Raw genomic sequence first — 20,540 nt, forward strand, 5'->3', positions numbered from 1 at the left:
ATAGGCAAAAATATACCCCAGCATTTTTGAGTTGACAGAACCAGGTCTTCAAGCATTTATAAAAGGCCAGGAAAGTGGCAGCCTGCCTTACCTCTTACCTCTGATGGGAGGATATTCCAAAGGGTGGGGTCAAAGGCAGAGAAGACTCTACCTGGATCCTGTCAGTCAACATTCTTTAACTGATCCACAGCATACTTTCCCTGCCTGATCAAGTGAGACAGGCCAACATAACAGGGTGAAAATGGTTTTGTAGTAATCTGGGCCCATGACATGTAGGGTTTTTAAGGTCTTAACCAATATCTTGAATTGGATCCAGAAGCAAACTGGCACTCAGTTCAGCTCACATAGCAGAGGTGTTACATGCATCATCCTAGGGCAGGGGTAGGCAACCCAAAACACTCAAAGAGCCACTTGGACCCGTTTCCCACCAAAAACAAAACACCGGGAGCCGCAAAACCCTTTTGATATCTAAAATGAAGATAACACTGCATATATCCTTTTTTACCTTTATTATAAGTGTGTGTGTGTGTGTGTGTGTGTGTGTATGTGCGTGTACATACATACATACATATATATATGTATACACACACACACATACATACACACACACACACACACACATACATACACACACACATTAAAAATAAAAGTAAAAATATGACTCTTGGGAATATCCATACTATTAAAACAATGATCACCAAGAGAATGCTTTAAAAGAATAAAATTACATACACACAAAGGTAAAAAAAGGATATATGCAGTGTTATCTTCATTTTAGATGTCAAAAGGGTCTCTCTCTCTCTCTGTCTCTCTCCCTCCCTCCCTCTCTATCTGCCCTTGATCTGCCACTCCTCTTCCCCCCCCCTCTCTCTCTCCCCCTCCCCCCTCTCTCTCTCTTTATCCCCCCCCCCTCCTATCTGCTGCTCACCTGGCAAGCTTCAAGCTGTTGTCCAACAAGCTCAGGGGTAAGCAACCTCGTCTCTTTTATGACACATGGACTTCAACTCCCAGAATTCCTGAGTCAGCCTAGCTGGGCTAGCTAGCTATCTCCTGCCCTTCCTGCTTCCTGCAGAGACGCAGCAAAGGGAGGAGCTCTGCCCAGTAAGCTTTTCAGCTCCTCAGAGAATGCTGTGAGTGCGCGCGCGCGCACACACACACACACACAGAGAGAGAGAGAGAGAGAGAGAGAGAGAGAGAGAAGCAGGGAAGCGCAATTGCCTCTCTCTGTCTCTGTCTCTCTCTGCAATTGCCTGTCTCTGTCTCTCTCTGCAAAGGCAGAGGAGGCTGGGAGCCACAGGGGAAGGCTCAAAGAGCCACATGTGGCTCCGGAGCCGCAGGTTGCCGACCTGTGTCCTAGGGGCATCCAAAGTTGTTTACACTGCTGCATTCTATACTAGCTGAAGCTTCTGGGTGCTTTTCAAGTATCTTTGTCACTTGTGAATTAGAAGATAAAATAGTACTTGCAGACTGTTGGTCTGCTTTTAGACAGTGTATTGCCTTCCAGTAAGGTTGAGCATCAGTCCCACATTTCAGTTCTGTTTATAATTGAAACCCTCTCTTATTGGATTTAATTTTAGCTTATTTGGCCCATTCAAGTCATTTTCCAGAATTCAATTACTTTCTTGGAGTTAGATGATAGGGAGCACCAAGTAATATTTATGATATCTTACTCTGAAACTCTCCAGGACGATACCAAACAGAATAGGGGACAGGATACAACTATTTGGGACTCTAGTGTTAATGATTTAGCTGTTAAAGATAGTGATCCAACACTACCTTTTCAACTAGGCCTATACAGAATTACTGGAAATTGCAAAAGAATATTGCAAGGCCCACATCAGTCAGATGAAGTAGAAGAATACTATGTTAAATAGTCTGAAAGCCACTGAAGGATCCAAGAGATTTAACAAGGCTGCATCATCCAGTTTGTAGACATCATCAAAGTAGTTTCATGTCATATTCTTATTGAAAACCCATTGATCCAAATAATTAGAATCATCAAGATATATCTGAATGAGAAAGTTACAACCTGATCAATCGCTTTTCTAAAAACTGAATATTTCAGATTATTCAATATTTGCGCAGATCTCCCCAGGTTAAATGAGTGTTTTCAATAGAGATCTTATTAGTTCCTTTAAGCCAGTGGTTCTCAACCTTTCTAATGCCGCGACCCCATAATACAGTTCCCCATGCTGTGGTGACCCCCAACCACTTATACATCACCGTGTGCCAGGGGCGTGGCCAAAGAAAAGGGAAAAAATGGTGGACAGCCTTGTTTGGCGACCCCTGTGAAATGGTCGTTCGACCCCAAATGGGGTCCCGACCCACAGGTTGAGAACCACTGCTTTAAGCTGAGATACTGATAATTGTTTACATTTACAAAGAGGTACTGATGATTGTTCTTAAGCTGAGGACAGTTGAGTAGGTAGTTCCTAGTTTTTATATTGCCATACACCATTTGCATTCTTGTGATGTGCAAGCCAAAGCAATACAAGCAATTGTACAGGTTATATCTCTAAGACCTTCCTGAGCAATGATGTTCATTCAGTTCAGGTGGGTCTTCTCAGTTTTAACTACAGAGAATAATATGTTCTGGCTCCCTTCAAAGGAGATGTCACACACTGAGAAATGCAATGCTTTTCTGCTCTGTGTAAATATAATGGGGTAGTAGAGGAATAAATGGTTTTTTTCCACCATGATATTAAACATCAAATTGATCTTCAGATCTATTTGATCTATGGCCTAAATTCCTTCATTTATTCTTCAGCTGTTATCCTGTCCTTTTCATTGATTTCCCAGCTCTTTAATAAACAGTTTGGATCTGTAAAGGGAAGAAAGCACTTAGAAATAAAAGTAGCTTGAAAATATATGTACAGTATGGTTTTGCTACTAATATTCTTATCCATAGTATATAATTGGCAATATGCCCAGTTTCTATTTCTACTCAGCTGTGTTATCAGTAATTCTTGTGGAAGGTCAAGATTTTATGTGTAAGCAAATATGAGTCCTGTGAATTATGTTTTGAAATAAGCATGAAGGCAGTGGAATTTTTTCATTACTGATTATATTTTTCATGCATATGAACAGTAGCTCTAAACTAGTGTTTTACCCTCGAGCTGAATAAAGGAAGTATAATTTTTATACAACTTTTAGAAATGATTTAGCAGTCTTAATGAATTGTCTTAAATCAGCCTTTCTCAAAATTTTTATTCTGGAGAAACCTTTGAAATAATTTTCAGATCTTAATGAATCCCTGCATAAACAAGTATTTTTCACAAACATTTATGAAAAGTTCACAATACAATTATTTGTAACCTACACAACCCACATTTGTCACCATTTACAACAACAGCAAAGTGTTGGGCCAGAAGCTGAGTTGTGATGTATAAAAATCCCCATCATTATGAATGCTAGCATTGCATTTGTTAAAAAAAAATGTTTTTCCAATCATGATGTCTTACAGAATCTTAGAGACCTCTTGCAGACTCCAAGTTGAGAAAGGTTGATGTAGATGTTATGGAATAAATGTTCTGTATACATATGTCTTTGCCATGTGATGAAATGGCCATCTTTTTGACTATGGACTGTTGTGTAATAGTATACAAGAAAGGACCATAGAGAAGAAATATGAGATAGATATCACAGTCTTCAGTTTCTTTAAACTTTGGCCATCTTATTTAATATTTTAGGAAGGGCTGAGTAAGAATCTTTTTTCAAAAAATGCATATATTAAAAATTGAATTTCTATTTTGTGTGATGCCTATTTTAGTTAAAGGTATATTGCAGTACCCTTTTACGTGAAAATATATGATAGTATCAAAAAGGAATCTAGGTTGTTCTGAAATAGTGACAAAGTTGTAATTACGGAATGCCATTTTTTATTAAATGTGTATTGAAGAGCTATTGATTTTTTTTAAATAGTTTTATTTTTGAAGTAAAAAAAGAGATGGGTATTGATCTGTTTTCTAAAAAAAGAAAAGGATCATGATTTTACAAAGGGGTTATTTGTGAATCTAAATATTGCTGACAGTCAAATTCAGGATGATATCTAATAAGTTGTTCATTTCAAAAGATTATAACTGATAACTAAAAGTAGTATAAGGAATAGTGGAAGTTTTATAATTTTTTAATGATCACTTGCGAGCTTCATCTGTCTAATTCTGTTATAATGCAGTGCTAAATCCTATTGATAGAAAAGTAGTAATTTTATTTCAATTATGTAACAATTACTTAATAATTAGGGAATGTTCACTTGATCAAAAAGGAGGGCTCTTGTGCTCTTATTTATAGAATTGTGTAGCAACTTGAAATAACCTGTAGATTACAAATATACATTAGCTGCTTAAAATGAAATACTTATCATAAACAAATATTTGTTAACAAAATTTAGTATAGATATAGCTGCAGGTTGAACCAACAAGTTGTAGATTGTCTTAGATGATATGTAGAACTCATCATAATTCTTTGCACATTGATTTTAAAGTACCCCACTAATTCTTTTCTTTGCTATTTCTAATTACGCAGTTATGGACTGCAGTTCACAGTTTTACATAAATTGTATTTTATTAATCAGATTTGACTTCATAACATTGTAAACATTAGTTTTGTAACTTTAATCCTAATCAAGCCAACTAAGTATACATAACTTTCATTGGTTCATTTTTTGTCTTTTATTTGTCCTTTTTCCTCCCTCTGTTCTGTTGCATAGAGAAGATGCAGGCAGTTAAGCCAATTCCCAAGCTGCAAATGGAAGTCCGTAGTGACAATACTAACCTGGTATGCCGCAATGGACATCTCCAGTCAGGTGGGTTTGGTTTTCCCAGCACCTAATTAATTAGGGGGATGTCTCTCATATCTACCGTATCAAAACAAAATATGCAGCAATAAAACAAGAAAATCCTACTGATTATATTACCTAATCTGGTAATGAAACATTCAGAAACTAAATTGAAACAAGCTTGGAGAGCAAACCACTACCAAAAACTAAAACCGGAGCTATGGGTATTTTCTATTATTACATAGTATCTTTTATCACATCTCAAATTCCAAATTTATTTGAAATCCACATTGGCTGTGCTTTTAACATATAAGGAATCATTGTATAAAATCATTAACGAATTGGGAGTTGGATATTATGATAATATACATAGTATTGAAGAGATATGTACTAAACAGGCAAATATTCTATCTCATTTTTATACTTGGGTCAGGTGAGGCACTGTAAATACTAAAATGTTATTTAGAATCAACAGTGGGCTTGTACAAAGACCAGGAGACAGAAGATCTTGTCAGGAGCACAAATAGAAAATGGTTGCCTAGCGAAGCAGACATCAACCATTTTGGCTAGAATGCCGGTTGATGATACATTGGTCCAGTTAATATTACTGTAATATTTTTATTTAACATACACTTGTATCTAAGTTCAATGCATGGTCATCCACCTCCCGCCAAAACCCAAATTCTGTTGTTCAATGGTGTGTAATATTTTCACTGTTTGAGCCAGATGAGCCAGTTTCCTGGGTACTCTTAAAATAATTATTGCATGGTTTTATTTATTTATTAAATTTATTTGTTGCACATCTTGACGGTTCAAGGTAACTAAGTGGCTTACAACAAGTGAGCATCTTTTAAGTTTTAGTTATCCACTCCTGCACTGTCTGGTGAAGCTTGTCTGGAAATCTAGTTAGTACTTTGTCTTTTCACTATTTTAAAACAGAATGTAAACTCTTATTTGGAGCCGGGTGTCCTAAGCCCTAGTTTTTCTATAACTTTCACAGACATTAATATAAACTTCTTTGTTACTCTTGTGGCTCTAGTATCCATCCGATAGAGTCTTCTTCCTAGGCATCTTACATGGTGTCTTTGCTGCCATCTTTTAGATATCAAAGCAAATAATGTTGACAACTTTATTGTTGCTTGGTTTGTCTGATACTTTTTAATCCTTTATGATTCATTCTGAAAATATTGGAGAGGTGCTACATATTTTGCATGCATTTTTAGTTTTAATTATCTCCATTTTAAAGCTGATTTGTTTATTTTTAAATATTCATTTATAAATATATATTTTATTGTTGTACACTAGCCAGAGTCACTTCTCATGAGTTGGGTGACCATATAAATTTGATAAATAAGTGCATAATGTTAAGTGAAGAGTGAATCTAACTTTCTAAGATGTATTCAGAAATATTTTAACTGCTTGCTTTCTTGTTGATAACCTTTATCAAATAATCTAGAATAGTGAAAATGTAATTAGGTAAAAAAAAGTCCATATATGTTAATTTAATTCCACTTAGATCCAAAATTTCACTGCATTGGTCAGGGGTGGGTAATCTTTTGCCATCAAAGGAGGCATTCTCAAGACAGTAATCTGTCAGGAGCCATGTGTCACTGGTAAATGGGACGTATGTAAGTAGTGAGACAATATATTCCTTTAGAGTTTTTATATTGGTCTTCATAGTTACATTATAACTTTATTTTTATGCTTCTGTAGATGTACATTCTTCTGCTGAATTTTTGATTATAGGTAGTCCTCATTTAATGACTGTTCTGTTTAGCGACCATTCCAAGCTATGGTATTATATAAAATAACTTTATGACTGGTCTTTGTACTTATGATTCTTGCAATATCTCTGTAGTCACGTGATTGAGATTTGGTGCTTCACAGCCTGTGGCTGTTTATGACTGTTGCAGCATAGCACAATCACATGATCACCATTTGATTGCTCTACAGCTAGCTTATGACAAGCAGAGTCAATGGAGAAGCCAGCGGTAAAATTGCAAGTCACAGCCATGTGATGTCTCTCTCAGTGGTCCTAATTGTTATTGTTAAGCGAAGATAACCTGTACTGTCTTTCATTCTAAATTCATGTTGATTGAATACTGCAATATTTGTATGCTGCCTGGTCAAAGTTAAATAAATATTCTAAGAGTTTTTTGTTTTTTTAAAAACTATAAGAATTCTTAAGCTTTGGACATTTTTAGTATACATAGTATAGCCCAGTGTTTAGATATGTTGGCTATGCCTGCAGGAAATAATAATAGCTTTAGTTCTAAAATTTTCTAATAAAACTTAGAAAGCTTAGCTTCCTCAATAAAATTTACAAAATACCAGTGCAAACAGAAAGCAACGTTATTAAAATAAATCATATTATGTTTCAGAGGTGATCTGTTCACACTGATAATGAGTTTATCCACTTTTCTATAATGGCTAAGATAAGTACATTAAATTATGTGTTTTTATATTATTGTTTATTTTGTATTATGAGATTTAACCCTATGTTATTACCTAGAGTTGTTTTATGAAATCAGTCTTATAAATCAACTAAATTGATAGATGGTAACAATTTAAAAATAAATAAATGTGCAACTAGTTGACTTGAATGTTTTGCGTAGTAACATATTTGTGCTTTTTCTTTGTAGAAAATGGAACTGTTCCGAAAAAGAAGGATCCATTGTCTCACAGTAGTAATTCACTTCCTCGTTCAAAATCTGTGGCAAAGGCTGGATCCGGAGGATTTTCTGGGCACCAAAGAACACCTAGTTATACCGGAATTTCTAATTTTTCTGCACCTAGAGTTCCTTCAGCTGCAACTCAGAAGGTAGGACACTAGCTTCTATATACAGTATATTGCATATTTGTCAATTTAGGAAATAGAAAAATTGCAATTCAAAATTAAGGAATTTTATAAATGGCATGTTTTGCATGCAACAAAATCTAAGTTCAGTTATTGATATTACTAGGAAAGGCTGGTAGAGACTGTTATCTAGAATATACCATAGAAGTAATGGAGCAAAGATGTGATTTACTGTAAGAGAATTGTATAAGTTTGTAATCCCAAACTCATTTTAGGAAGAAAGACTACTTCATGTTATTTTGCTCTTAATTTTGATTGAGGTTGTGGATGTATCTTGTGTCATTCTTGTTAGCAGTAGAATATATCTTCTATAAGAGTAGAAAAATACTTTTCAGTGATTTGACAGAAAATAATAAGGGGAAGAATGAATTTAGTATATAGCAGAGGTCCCCAATCTTTTGGGCACCAGGGACCAGTTCTATGGAGAGAGGTTTTTCCATGGACAGGAGGGTGCGTGGTTTTGTGTGCTGCCTGCATCCCACGGATGGGGCTTTGCTTGTTTGTGCAGATCGGTTGCTGGCATGCTACAGCCCGGTACCGGTCCACGGACTGGTGGTTGCAGACCCCTGGTATATATTCCCTCTTTTGCCGATGGGAGGCTTCTACCATTGGAAATAGCTGGATTCTGCTCATATTTTACAAGCTGGCAACTGGGTTGCAAAACTGCTCCAAGGATAAGGGGTGAGAAATGATTTCTGGGTTATGGGTATTTGCAAGAAGATGCCTGGAAAATATTGGCATGAAAAAATATATGGAGAAGAAGAAGCAAAATGATAAAAAATGTAGGACAATTTTCTGTTGGAAAAGCTAAAATTTGTCATTTTTAAAATTAATAAAAAGCCAATGTTGTATGATGCGCACAGAGATTTTTATTCTCAGTTTAGTAGAACTATTAAGGATAGTTAAGAATTCAACTATTCCAATTTATTTTGCTGACAGTTTTAAAACCATAGATTTAGAAAGTGCATATGGTGATACTGAGTTTATTTTCTTCTGGGTTTATTATTTTCAAAGTAGAAAAAAATAGTTTAGAATATCACTGCCATAATCTTAAAGTGGTAATACAGAGTTCTTATACAGATTTTACCTTTACTTTTTATCAGCATGCTATGTGAGGCATTGGAAGGAAGGATTATTACATTTTGTCTCTTATTTATTCAAAGAATTAGTTTTTTAAAAGCAATTAAAACTTTGATAAATAATATGGGATATAGGTTTTTTGTTTAGAGATATAGAACTCTACTTATCTATAGAATAATTATGCATTTTACTATAATGGTTCCTTTCCATATTCTATTATATATTTATGCTCTCTTTTTTCTTTCCTTTCCTGAATTTATAACAATATGTTATATTACCACAGAGAAAATATATATGGTTGTTAAGAATTGACATTACCTTTATGGCACATGATCAATATTTCATTAATCTTTTGCAACATTTAATTAATTGTTTTTCCTGTATTTTTTTTTTAGTAAAGTTCACTTGTATCATATCAAAGGTTTGTTTAATTGATTAGCCAGATGCTGAATGGAAATTTGTTTCCTTTAGATTACTGAAACTGCTATCTAATTCTTTTTTTCGCAATAATATTAAAATACATTTGAAATAATCATTTTCTTAGGCTACTCCAAAAAATAATAGAACCACCAAGCCTTCTACTCCTTCATCTGCTGTACGAAAAAAGAAAGACACGAAGATTTTCAAAAATGTGGATAGTAACCTTGCTAATCTTATTCTCAATGAAATTGTAGACAGGTAAGTGCCAGCGGTATTTTATGGGTGGATGGTGGGATGGGAATGCTTTTGAGTAAATATCAAGTGTAATTATTTTCAGGGCAAGTAATATTTTTTTCTGCACCTGTTTAAGATTTGGATTGGAAGAAATAAAAATATTCTTAAAAATAATAATATTTAATATACAGTACATGAGAATAATTTCTTAACTGTAAGGGGTTTTCTTTAAAAAAAATCAGTTGAGACAAAGAGTGTGAAATACTCAGCTGCACTCTGGAAGAATGAGAAACCCATTGTTGCACTAATTACTATTCTGTATTTGTTAGTGGGCCATCTGTCAATTTTGATGATATTGCTGGGCAAGAGTTGGCTAAACAGGCACTGCAAGAAATTGTTATCCTTCCATCACTTAGACCTGAAGTAAGCAATCTGTTTCATGGCTTGTTTTATTGCATCTTCTATGGATTTTTTTTTAAATTTAGCATTTTGGATGTATTCAAGTAACATGTATACTTATTATATTTGCATCTATTTAATGTGTAATTATTACTCACAGTTTTGTGAGTATCAAAGTCAAATTGGAGTATATAATTAAATGCTGGAGTAAAAGCTTTTATTGGTCCAATACTTTGATTGTATTCCATAGATTAATAAGTAGAAATTAATCACATGCTCAATAATGAGCTAAAATGAATGTTATCTACTCCCCTACTATACATCCAGGCTGCTAGGTCTTCAGTAGTAAAGTTTAAACAAAGCATAATTATATTTTCAGTTAAAACAGTTTTAGGTCCTTCCAATTGGCATCATCAATTTCTAAATGAAATTATGCTGAAAATCCTCCTTTCCTACGAAGAGAGAAAGAGAAACAATTTTAATCATCTCTTCATATGCACCACCTACCACTGACTCTTCCATATTCTCCAGATGGTCAATTTTTAGAACCAGATTTTTTTGTTCTAGGAATCTACAGTAGAATGGAAGAACTGACAAAATTGCTCTTCTATTCTGCCAGTGAACTTGCTGAGCTGGATCAGAAACCTAATGAAAGTGAAAGTTGCCCTTCTGTTTAGTTTGTTGGCAGGCAAAGTGTACCTCCAAACTAGTATGAAAGATACAATCAGTCTACAGATAATCTTTGACTTATGACTGTAATGGAGCTCGCCATTACAGCTGCAAGCAGTGATGACCATTAAATGAGATGGCCATTCTTAATAACCCTCAGCCTTCCTATCTCTGCTGCAATTTGAACAATTTTGAACACAACTTTCAGAAAATAGTTTTGATTTGACTCTTAAAAATTTGCAGGTGAATATTTGATTTAGAGTTCATACATATAAATATTTGACCAAGTCATCTTGGTTTCTAAATCTTTCAGTAGACTTTGGCACCAGAGTTCAGATTTTGCATTTTCGCATCAATTGACAATTGAAATAACATTACCATTAATAAGTAGTTAAGTGCAATTAGTCCAGGTTCAGTTCTCTGACAATTGAATGAACAAATGCCATTGCAATCCATCTCTAATAATAGAAAGTGGAAAATGTAATCTAAATTACCAGAAACCATATTCTTGAATATTTAAAAATCAAATGGTAATTAAATGTTGATTTTGTTCTGAAATTTATATGTTTTATATTTACCTATGAGGCATAATTCTTGTGCTTCATTGTTTGTTTAAAAACCCTGCTTGTATCCATTTGGTGTGAATTTTTGAGATGTGAATTTTGATGATGCATGGCTATTGTAGTCTTTTCTTATTAATGTTTGGTCTCTTGTGAAAAGTATCACAATGAAAGTCTAAAGACCTCCATTGTGTTTCATTTATATACTATTGTATATCACATTTTCACATCTTAATTAAATTTCTCTTCAAGCTATATTTAAAGATACTGCAAGAAAAAAAATTGACAAGTTTGTTGTTGATGCTATAATACAATCATTCCAACTAATATATGCTGTATGTTACATGTTCATTCTCTTAAGATAAATATAACAGATAATATAAAATATAAAAGATAACAAAATAAATCCATAGTATATATTGCCAGAACAGCCAATTTGAGGCAGTTTTGCTGTCTCTTTTTTCTTCTATCAAATGTCTTACACCTAGATATTAATTTGTGAAGAAAACGTAGAACTGATGCAATCCTGGTTAATAGGCTATAATAGCATTAGTTGCTTGAAAAATGATTAACAAGTTATAATAGTAAAAAATTAAATTAATTCTATTCTAGAAAGTGTATTGTTTGTATAGCACTTATAGCTTGTTGAGCTCCAAATAACATCTCTTAAATTTAGTAATTTAAGGATTCATTTTATAATTTTCTTTTGTATTATTTGATTCTTTTTGTCTGTGGTCTGTTTTGGCCTATTTTTCCTTGACTCTTATCAAGCAGAAAAAAATAGAGCTCAGGGGCAAAGTATCCAGTGATCTGGATGGCCAGTGTTTTTAATATCTTCTGCAAAACACATTAATAATAACTTCTCTCAGCAGTAAAATTACTAAAATGGAACAAAATGTAACTCAGTCGATCTTCTAGTTATTTACAGGACTTAGGGCTCCTGCACGTGGATTGTTGTTGTTTGGCCCACCAGGAAACGGGAAGACGATGCTGGTAAGAGAGCTGCTTTCCTCTATCACGTGGGCAGGCAATGTCCTCTTTGGTTCCCCCAGAACGCCTTCTAAATCTGTTTATATTTGCTGAAAATTGGTAGTGTGTTTTTCTGTCATTTTAAGACAGGAAACAAACATGTGTACACAAGGAATATTCTTTCCTATCATTTTGAAATAAGAGAGTAGTTCCTTGTTGAGTCAAGGATACTGCGGTTGGAAGACTGCTCAGAATTTCACAGTATCTTACAAGAAAATTTATTTATTTATTTATTTATTTATTTATGAGACTTATATACCGCTTTAAGTGCAAGCACTCTCTAAGCGGTGTACACCAGTAAGCAATGTATATATATTTTACATTGCCCCCAACAATCTGGGTCCTCATTTTACCTACCTCGGAAGGATGGAAGGCTGAGTCAACCTTGAGCCGGTGAGATTTGAACCGCTGACCTGCTGAACAGTCAGCTAAAGTGGCCTGCAGTACTGCACTCTAACTGCTGCACCACCTCGGCTGTAAATTCTGAACTATATCAGCAGACATTTAAAAGTATAACATATATTGCTAAAGATAGATTGAAATTTACAGTTCAGCAAAACTCTGGCTAATAAAGATAATTATATTATGCTTACACATGGCTGAAAGATGCTATACGCTTTGTATTTTGTTGCAGTCTTAAACCAATATTTTTTAATATAGGCCAAAGCAGTGGCTGCAGAATCAAATTCAACCTTCTTTAACATAAGTGCTGCAAGTCTGACATCAAAATATGTGAGTAGCAACATTATATTATGGTTGTGGTTAAAGAGATGTCTTAGGAAGTTTTGAAAAAAATAAATGGAGCCGCATTTGTACCAGATTCCAGTACATTGGAAATAACTATCTGTTTCTAAACTATTTCTAATTTTGCATCTACATCTGTGTCAAATTTTATTCCACTGGAATATGTAAAGTGTCAAAGCTGTATTATAAAAGATCTTAGAAGAAAAATTTTCAGTGTCTTCCCTTCCCCCTCTTAAGTCATCTATGTCCCTCTGAAAAATGCCTGTGTAGATGAAGTCCTCTTGGACATGGTGCTACAGAAATAAGTATGCTGAAAAAAAGCTTTATTTTTGTGTGCCTGGCTGTAGAGAGAGGTAGAAATGGAAACTTTAATGAATGTTTTAAAAATAATTTAATTATAGTAAATATAGTAATTTAATGTCAGAGTCATAGAATAGATCAAGCTAGTTGATCTATTAACTGATAATATGCCTGTTGTTAAGAATGTTATTCAATCAATTTGAGGTAGATACCTTCTTTGTTTTTTTTCCCTTAGGTTGGTGAAGGAGAGAAACTAGTCCGTGCACTTTTTGCAGTAGCTAGAGAACTTCAGCCTTCTATCATTTTTATTGGTAAAATTTCATGTATCTGACTAGTCAAAATTTTGACTTAAATTTAAACCATAAACCTTTTAAAAATAGCATTTCATTGAGAATAACTATTTACTATCCATTTTATTAGATTGAGTTGAATTGTTCTTAATCCACACTTTTAAATTTATTTCATTCCATTTATGATAATACATACTGGAGAACAGGATTTTTTTTAAAAAAGCAAAATTTTCCCCAATCAATGACCTTCTCAGGTAGATGTTAATTTTCTTAACCAATGAATCAAAATGGATTCCCATTACCTTCTCTTTTTTCTAAACTTCTTGGTCTAGTCTCGTTTCATAAGATTTCCTGATGGGTTTCCTAGTCAGGCACTAACCAGATCTGCTTTGTTTAGATTTTTAAGATAAACCATGCAGATAATATATTAATAACTTGGACCATACATTTTAATTCTTGTCATTCCTAAAAATGTTGGTAACTTACTTAAGAACTCTTGAACAATATATGCTATTTAGAATATAGAGTATTGCATTATATAAACAATTGTAAACTGTTTTAAAGTATACATTTAATATTGATTGCATATTTTCAGCCATGTATTCAAAATGGACAGTGATATATACATATGTGTATGTGTGTGTGAATATATATGTACGTGTGTGTGTGTGTGTGTGTACACATATACCGTAAATGCCGGCGTATAAGATGACTTCCGTGAGCGCTGAAATCGGCGCCAAAGACAGGGGTCGTCTTATACGCCGAGTCGTCTTATACGCCGGAAATACTGGTAGTTTCCGGCGTATAAGACGACGTTCTAGGAATGCGGCCCAGCTATAAAGACGGGGGTCGTCTTATACGCCGGGTCGCCTAATACGCCGGCATATACGGTACATACACACACACATATATATATGATGTATATGTATATGATATACAGTATACTTTCTTTTGAGAACAGTCAACATAATTTTATTTTTAATATGTGTCACTGTGCTCACAGAATAAAATGACAAGCTATTTTATTTTATATTTATATTTTAGATGAAGTGGATAGTTTATTATGTGAAAGAAGAGAAGGTGAACATGATGCTAGCCGACGTTTAAAAACAGAATTCTTAATAGAGTTTGATGGTGTAAGTATTAATTGTGGAACAGTATTACGGTGCTGAGTGTTAAAGGCAGTTATATAGTATTTTTAACTCTAAAGATTAAACTTCTTTTATTATTATTTTTTAAAGAAAACGGTCAAGCTAAAAAATGAACTGTTGCTGTTCTTTGCCCCCCTTTTTTGCTAAGCTTTAAGTATTTTTCAATGTGCTTGCTGTTAAAATTCAAGACCACCAAACGCAATGAAATTATGTACATGTTTACAATGTAGTCTACAGTGAAATACAGTTTTCATACATAAGAGCAAAGTGGTGTGCTTTGCCAAGTTTCAGGGCAGTTATCAGGTTCTTTTGGATCTAGAGACAATAAACACACCAGTGAATAAAATGACTTTAAGCTTTATTATTACCTCAGGCAGAGTTAAAAGCATACATAACAAGCAAGATAATACCCAATCTTTTACAAGCTGCCAGGAGCATCTTAATAACAACAGCAGAAATACCACAAGAGCGACCAGTTTCCACAGTACCTAATGCTAGATCCAATGCAGAAGCTCACAACAAACAACATCCCTGTCAACTGTCCTATGCATTAAACAGCAAAAGAAACTCCTGGGACATTTTTTCTCCCAAGAATGTAACTTTACTGAAAAGCCATATACTGTAGTACAGAAGTAGAAAAGCCAGTTCTGATGTTTTCGTGCACAAATCTTCCATTATCCATCAATCAGTTGCACTTTCTTTATTTTGGAAACAGCCTGTCTGCCTTGGACATGCCCAGTTGATGACCTTGGGGTTTGGGTCTGTCTCACGCTTCCAGGTGACACACTTGCATTCCAGAGTTCCCTCACAAACTTTCCTTACATGCCAATGCCTCCCCTCTCCCCTCCCGTTACTATTATCTCGTTGTGAGCAGGGTTGTGTAGCGAGTCAACCATGACAAACCCCATGGTTTTTATCAAAACCTGCCATCATGACTGTTACTGATTGTCGGGAGACTGCAAGACCTCCCCTTGACTTGGTGGCGTATGACTCCCACAGTGAGAAAAGTTTTGAAGCTACCTGAAGATTCCCCTCCCCTTTTCTCCTTTATTCAGTAAACAAGAAAAAAACCTTCTGGACTTTTCCTAATAAGAAGGAGAAAATCATAATATGTCATTAAACTCCTCAAAATAATAATGGTTTCTGCATTGCCACTGCATGGTGATGTGCAAATGGTTTGTTCCCAATTACAACAATATATATATATATATATATATATATATATATATATATATATATATATATATATATATATATATATATATATATATATATATATATTATAGTGTGATGTTTCCTTTTCTGATTCTGTCTGAATTTTGCTTTCTTGGGGAAAAAAGGTACAGTCTTCAGGAGAAGATCGCATTTTAGTAATGGGAGCAACCAATAGGCCACAGGAGCTTGATGATGCTGTACTCAGGTATTTTAATTCATGCATAATTAATTAGGAATATATAATGTAAATTTACCCTTGATACTCTTCTTGAACACTAATTTGATACACCACGTGTAAAAGTATATTTATTTTGGTAAAAAATGAAAAAAATGCACAGTAAATATTTTCCTAGATCAGTGATGGCGAACCTTTTAGAGACCGAGTGCCCCAAAACAGGCTCCGCCCCTGCTCCACTCCCTGTCCCTCCCATGCTCCGCCCTCACCCTGCCTGCCCGCAGGGCCACTCACCGCCTCCAGGGCCCACTGCAGATCGCCCAGGCAGCCCAGCAGCGCCATGGCGGCCACGCCCTCTGCCTGCACCCCGCAGCATCAACTGTCCCAGATGGAGTGTGAGGGCAGAGTCTTGTCTACACTGCCTGGCGCCATGTCCTTGGCTGCGCTGCTCTGTATGGGCCATGCTTGGGGGCGACTCTCCTCCAGGGGGGCTGGTGAGGGGGTTATGGGGGGAGGCGAGGCTGGGGCAACGGCACGTGTGCCCACAGAGAGGGCTCCGAGTGCCGCCTCTGGCACGCGTGCCATAGGTTCGCCGTCACTGTCCTAGATGATATATTTACTGGAAATATTGTTGGAATGAATTGTTGGAAATATTTTCTAACTATATTTTGATACAAGTCAATGATTTATCTTCATTTTGGTTAAATACACCAAAAATGAAATATAAACTTCTATTCACTGAAAATGGAGAGGTATTTCTGGCCAAATGCCATTGTGTTTCAAAACATCTCTCAGTTCTCAGATGTCCCTTCTTACATGTATATCAGTTATTTCAAAATAACTGACCAAATTCTAGTCATCATAAAGGGAAGAATCCCAACTGCCAGGAAAATTTAGTGTCCCTATGTATTTTGGAATATTTATTGCTTTTTCAAGGATACTATAGAAATGTACACAATACAAAAGACACAAGAATGATTTGCAATACTGTAGTCTGAAAAGAATAGTTCTAAAAATGGGCAATTCAGTAGAAGTTAAATACTATCTTTCTTACTCTTGACATTTGAGTTCAAAAAATAAAAGGACATTTTTTGTAAATAATTTGTTTAATTGTTTATAATTTGGGTTATTTTATTTTAGACTTTGACTAGGTTCAGGTAGTCCTCGACTTACAGCCATAATGTAACCCAAAATTTCTGTTGTATATCATGACAATCATAAGTTAAGGCAGCTACATGATTTTATGATGGTTTTTGCAGCGATCATTAAGCAAATCCATTGTCTCGCAATGAGAGTAAATGCTAGTTTCCAGCACAATACACATCAATCATAGTCATGTGAGTGTGGATGCTGCAAACAGCAGGCTGGTTGCCAAGTGCAGTCAAAATGCAGTCACATGACTGTGGGGTGGTGGTGGTGGATGTTGGAACTTCAAATCCAGGTCACAGGTAATTTTTTGCAGGGGTCTGTTGTAACTTTGGATGGTTGCTAAGTGACTGGTCATAAGTCAAGGACTACCTGTATAGAAAATTATTCTGGTATCCATTTTTGCACTGTTTCTATTTTTGTGGCACAATTGAAAAAGCAACACATTTTCTAAAATGTATTGGGCTTGAATTTAAATTTTATTAATGACACTTGTGATTCCTCCCTCCTCCTATTATTCATGACAACACCCCTGTTTTCACTGTTACATTCTAATCAGTAAAGCCACCCTGAGCTATATATTTTATGAGTAAGATGTCATTTTTATACAATTACTAATTTATTTAAAAATAAAATTAAATTTAAAAATAAATTATGTATTAATAAAAATTATTAAGTTAGCCAGTTAAATTGGCACATTCATACAGAATTGGAACTTAGACCTACAGAAACAAACACCCACCAAGTAAATGCAATTAAGTGAAAAGTGCAGCTGCTTTGATGTTGAATTGAGGCTTATCTATTTCTATTTGTTTCCCGTTTTCTCATTTCCCCCTTTTCTTTCTTTGCCTGTGTTCCACTTTCTCAAGTCCAGTGTATCTTTCTCCTCATCATCTCATTTACAATTCTCACTTCTCAGAGCCAGCTGAGCTGATAACAAAACGGAACTTGAAATTCTAATGTTAATTGCTAGCAATACAAATAGTGCCAATTTTAAATTTTAAAGTTAAAAAATCAATTTTTGCTAACTACAATCCCAGTTTGAAACTTTTATCATATTTGGAATCTTAAGTAGAACTTTTATATTAATATTTATTTTTCAGGCGATTCACCAAACGAGTATATGTATCATTACCCAATGAAGAGGTATGTAGATTATGGTGATATTTTTAAGTAAGAATCTCTCTTATTCAATTATTGAATGTAGACTAATAATACAAAAATTGGTTTGTTCATGTTTAATTATAGGATGAATGCTTCTATCACAAGGGCTACTAGAATCTCTATAATAATACTCTTTTTCTTTTGTTTTCCTTCTTTTTTATCCTTTGCCTTTGTCAATTGTCCACTTTTGGCTCATTTCCCTGCCCTGTACATTTTCTTTCTTAACTTTCTGATTATTTTCCTATAAATAAGTTACAGTTTGAACCTAAATTGTAGCTGAAGGACAAATTACCATTACATCAGAATTAATCAAAATGTGGATGGAAGTTTAACTGTCATTATATCAGTTTTGAGAATGCCTTATTTGTAAAAGGACTGCATAAATAGAATTCATCTTTCTGCTTTGCAGTTTGCTTATTTTTCATATATCTGGAAATCTCAGCTTTCACTTTTATGCAACAGAAAACTTTCAAGCAACAGGCAATTAAGTTTAAATGGTATATTTGCATGTGTGCCAGGCCAAATCTAGTGCCTGTCATGGGATATCTATTTAAACCCACAGTGTATTAGATATTACAGCAAATTATAGCCAACTGTGAATTGTTCATTGCCTTCAGTATCAGTCCCAATCAGATTTTCATAGCTTTTCACATATTTAACGAATACGTTAAAATATGTGAGAAGCCAGGATAGTCTGATTGGAACTGGTATTATAGATTGAATAGAAGAATGCTGAACTCTTGCAATTTGCTGTGTTTCTATTAAGCTATTAGTATTTTCCTAATATTTGTATAATAGCAAGACATAGAAGCAGAAGAACACTTTTAAAATGTAACTTCACTTCTACCCCATATGATTTCAGATCTAATTTTCTATGTTGTCTTTGCAAAGTGAAAATCATTCTGCACAATTTTCAAATGTATAGTGTCTTTGCTTGCTTTAACCAAAGGTGAGATTGCAAATAGAGAATGTTATATTTTGCAGACTCGACTGCTTTTACTAAAAAATCTCTTGAGCAAACAAGGAAATCCATTAACCCAAAAGGAATTGGCACAGTTAGCTAGGTGAGTAAATTCTAACTTATTGCTAAATCTAGATAGACTGTGCATAGTGATATTTGCAGCTGTTCTTCATAAAAAGAAATGCTAAATATAACTGACTCTGAGTAATGGCATAGACATGTTTCTCTTCCTCACTGTTTATAAAGAAACATCTCTCATCACGTATAGTACGCTGACATCTTAAATGATAAGACTACAATTTAATATCATTAATATTAGACATTAAATATTGAAAAGTCTTTCTGAACTATGGACCTAATTATTTTATTAATTTTTATTGTACTGCTTTATAATAAAGAAAGAATGTAGCACTGTAAACTTTTATTAGCTTTCTATAGAGGATATAAATTTTTGAAATTGTGTTCTCTTCTAAGAATGACAGATGGATATTCAGGTAGTGACTTAACAGCATTGGCAAAAGATGCAGCGTTGGGCCCTATACGAGGTAAGCATGATTAGCTTTGAATAAAATGCATCTGTAAGGTGGCTCTAAAAAGAGCTCATATATGTATCTTCGGTTAAGCCAGTGTTTCTCAACCTTGACAATTTTAAGGCATGTGGACTTCAACTCCCAGAATTCCACAGCCAGCAATGCTGGCTGTGGAATTCTGGGAGTTGAAGTCCACATGCCTTAAAATTGTCAAGGTTGAGAAACACTTGGTTAAGCTAAGATCTAAAGAAATAGTTTAGTTTGCTCAACTCCTTGCTATAGCTAGTAGCATTTTAAAAATAATTTAAATAATCAAATTTGACTAGCTAACATTGGTTGTACTTTGTAAATTAGATGCATGCATGCATATATACATAGGTATACACGCACAAACATACACACATCAAATTTTCAATAGGATTGTAGACTAGCACCAAGACAGTATATAACAGAATTTGCAACCAATCCAGTAAGGAGAGGCTAAAAGTACAACATAAGCAAACTAAACATTGAAACCTAGTAAAAAAAATATAAAGGTTTCCTCTTTCCAGTCATGTCTGACTCTATGGGTGATGTTCATTTCTGTTTCTTAGCCAACAGAGTCAGCGTTGTCCAAAGAAATTTTCTGTGATCATGTCGCCAGCATGACTATACACACTGAGGCACCTGGAAGACTGTTACTTTCCCACCAAAGTGTTGGGAAGTGGTACCTATTTATCTACTCAGCATTTGCATCTTTTGAAAATAGGAGCGGGGGCAAGAACCCGCCCCATCCTGCAGCGCTGGGCTGTCCACTTTCCGGCTGACAAGCTCAGCGTCTTTTAACTGCTGAGCCCTCA

At 34.8% G+C, this 20,540-nt stretch overlaps 1 protein-coding gene across 8 annotated transcripts in view; it reads left to right on the forward strand.

Moving 5' to 3' along the window:
* SPAST (spastin) overlaps nucleotides 1-20,540 on the forward strand; it is a 39,096-nt gene that overhangs the window by 12,833 nt on the left and 5,723 nt on the right. For 4 of the 8 annotated variants that reach the window (XM_039326994.1, XM_039326993.1, XM_039327001.1 and 1 more), the window contains exons 4-15: nucleotides 4,709-4,804; nucleotides 7,420-7,598; nucleotides 9,259-9,392; nucleotides 9,698-9,791; nucleotides 11,915-11,989; nucleotides 12,686-12,757; nucleotides 13,305-13,380; nucleotides 14,404-14,495; nucleotides 15,851-15,930; nucleotides 18,150-18,192; nucleotides 19,195-19,274; nucleotides 19,646-19,716. In XM_039326994.1, coding sequence (XP_039182928.1) covers nucleotides 4,709-4,804; nucleotides 7,420-7,598; nucleotides 9,259-9,392; nucleotides 9,698-9,791; nucleotides 11,915-11,989; nucleotides 12,686-12,757; nucleotides 13,305-13,380; nucleotides 14,404-14,495; nucleotides 15,851-15,930; nucleotides 18,150-18,192; nucleotides 19,195-19,274; nucleotides 19,646-19,716 — 1,092 coding nt within the window. The remainder of the gene's footprint in view (nucleotides 1-4,708; nucleotides 4,805-7,419; nucleotides 7,599-9,258; nucleotides 9,393-9,697; nucleotides 9,792-11,914; nucleotides 11,990-12,685; nucleotides 12,758-13,304; nucleotides 13,381-14,403; nucleotides 14,496-15,850; nucleotides 15,931-18,149; nucleotides 18,193-19,194; nucleotides 19,275-19,645; nucleotides 19,717-20,540) is intronic. The other 4 variants (XM_039326996.1, XM_039326995.1, XM_039326998.1 and 1 more) reach the window with 1 other exon arrangement.

Source organism: Crotalus tigris, unplaced genomic scaffold, assembly GCF_016545835.1.
Source record: "Crotalus tigris isolate CLP2741 ecotype Arizona unplaced genomic scaffold, ASM1654583v1 scf7180000024349.2157984, whole genome shotgun sequence".
Taxonomy (NCBI): Eukaryota; Metazoa; Chordata; class Lepidosauria; order Squamata; family Viperidae; genus Crotalus; species Crotalus tigris.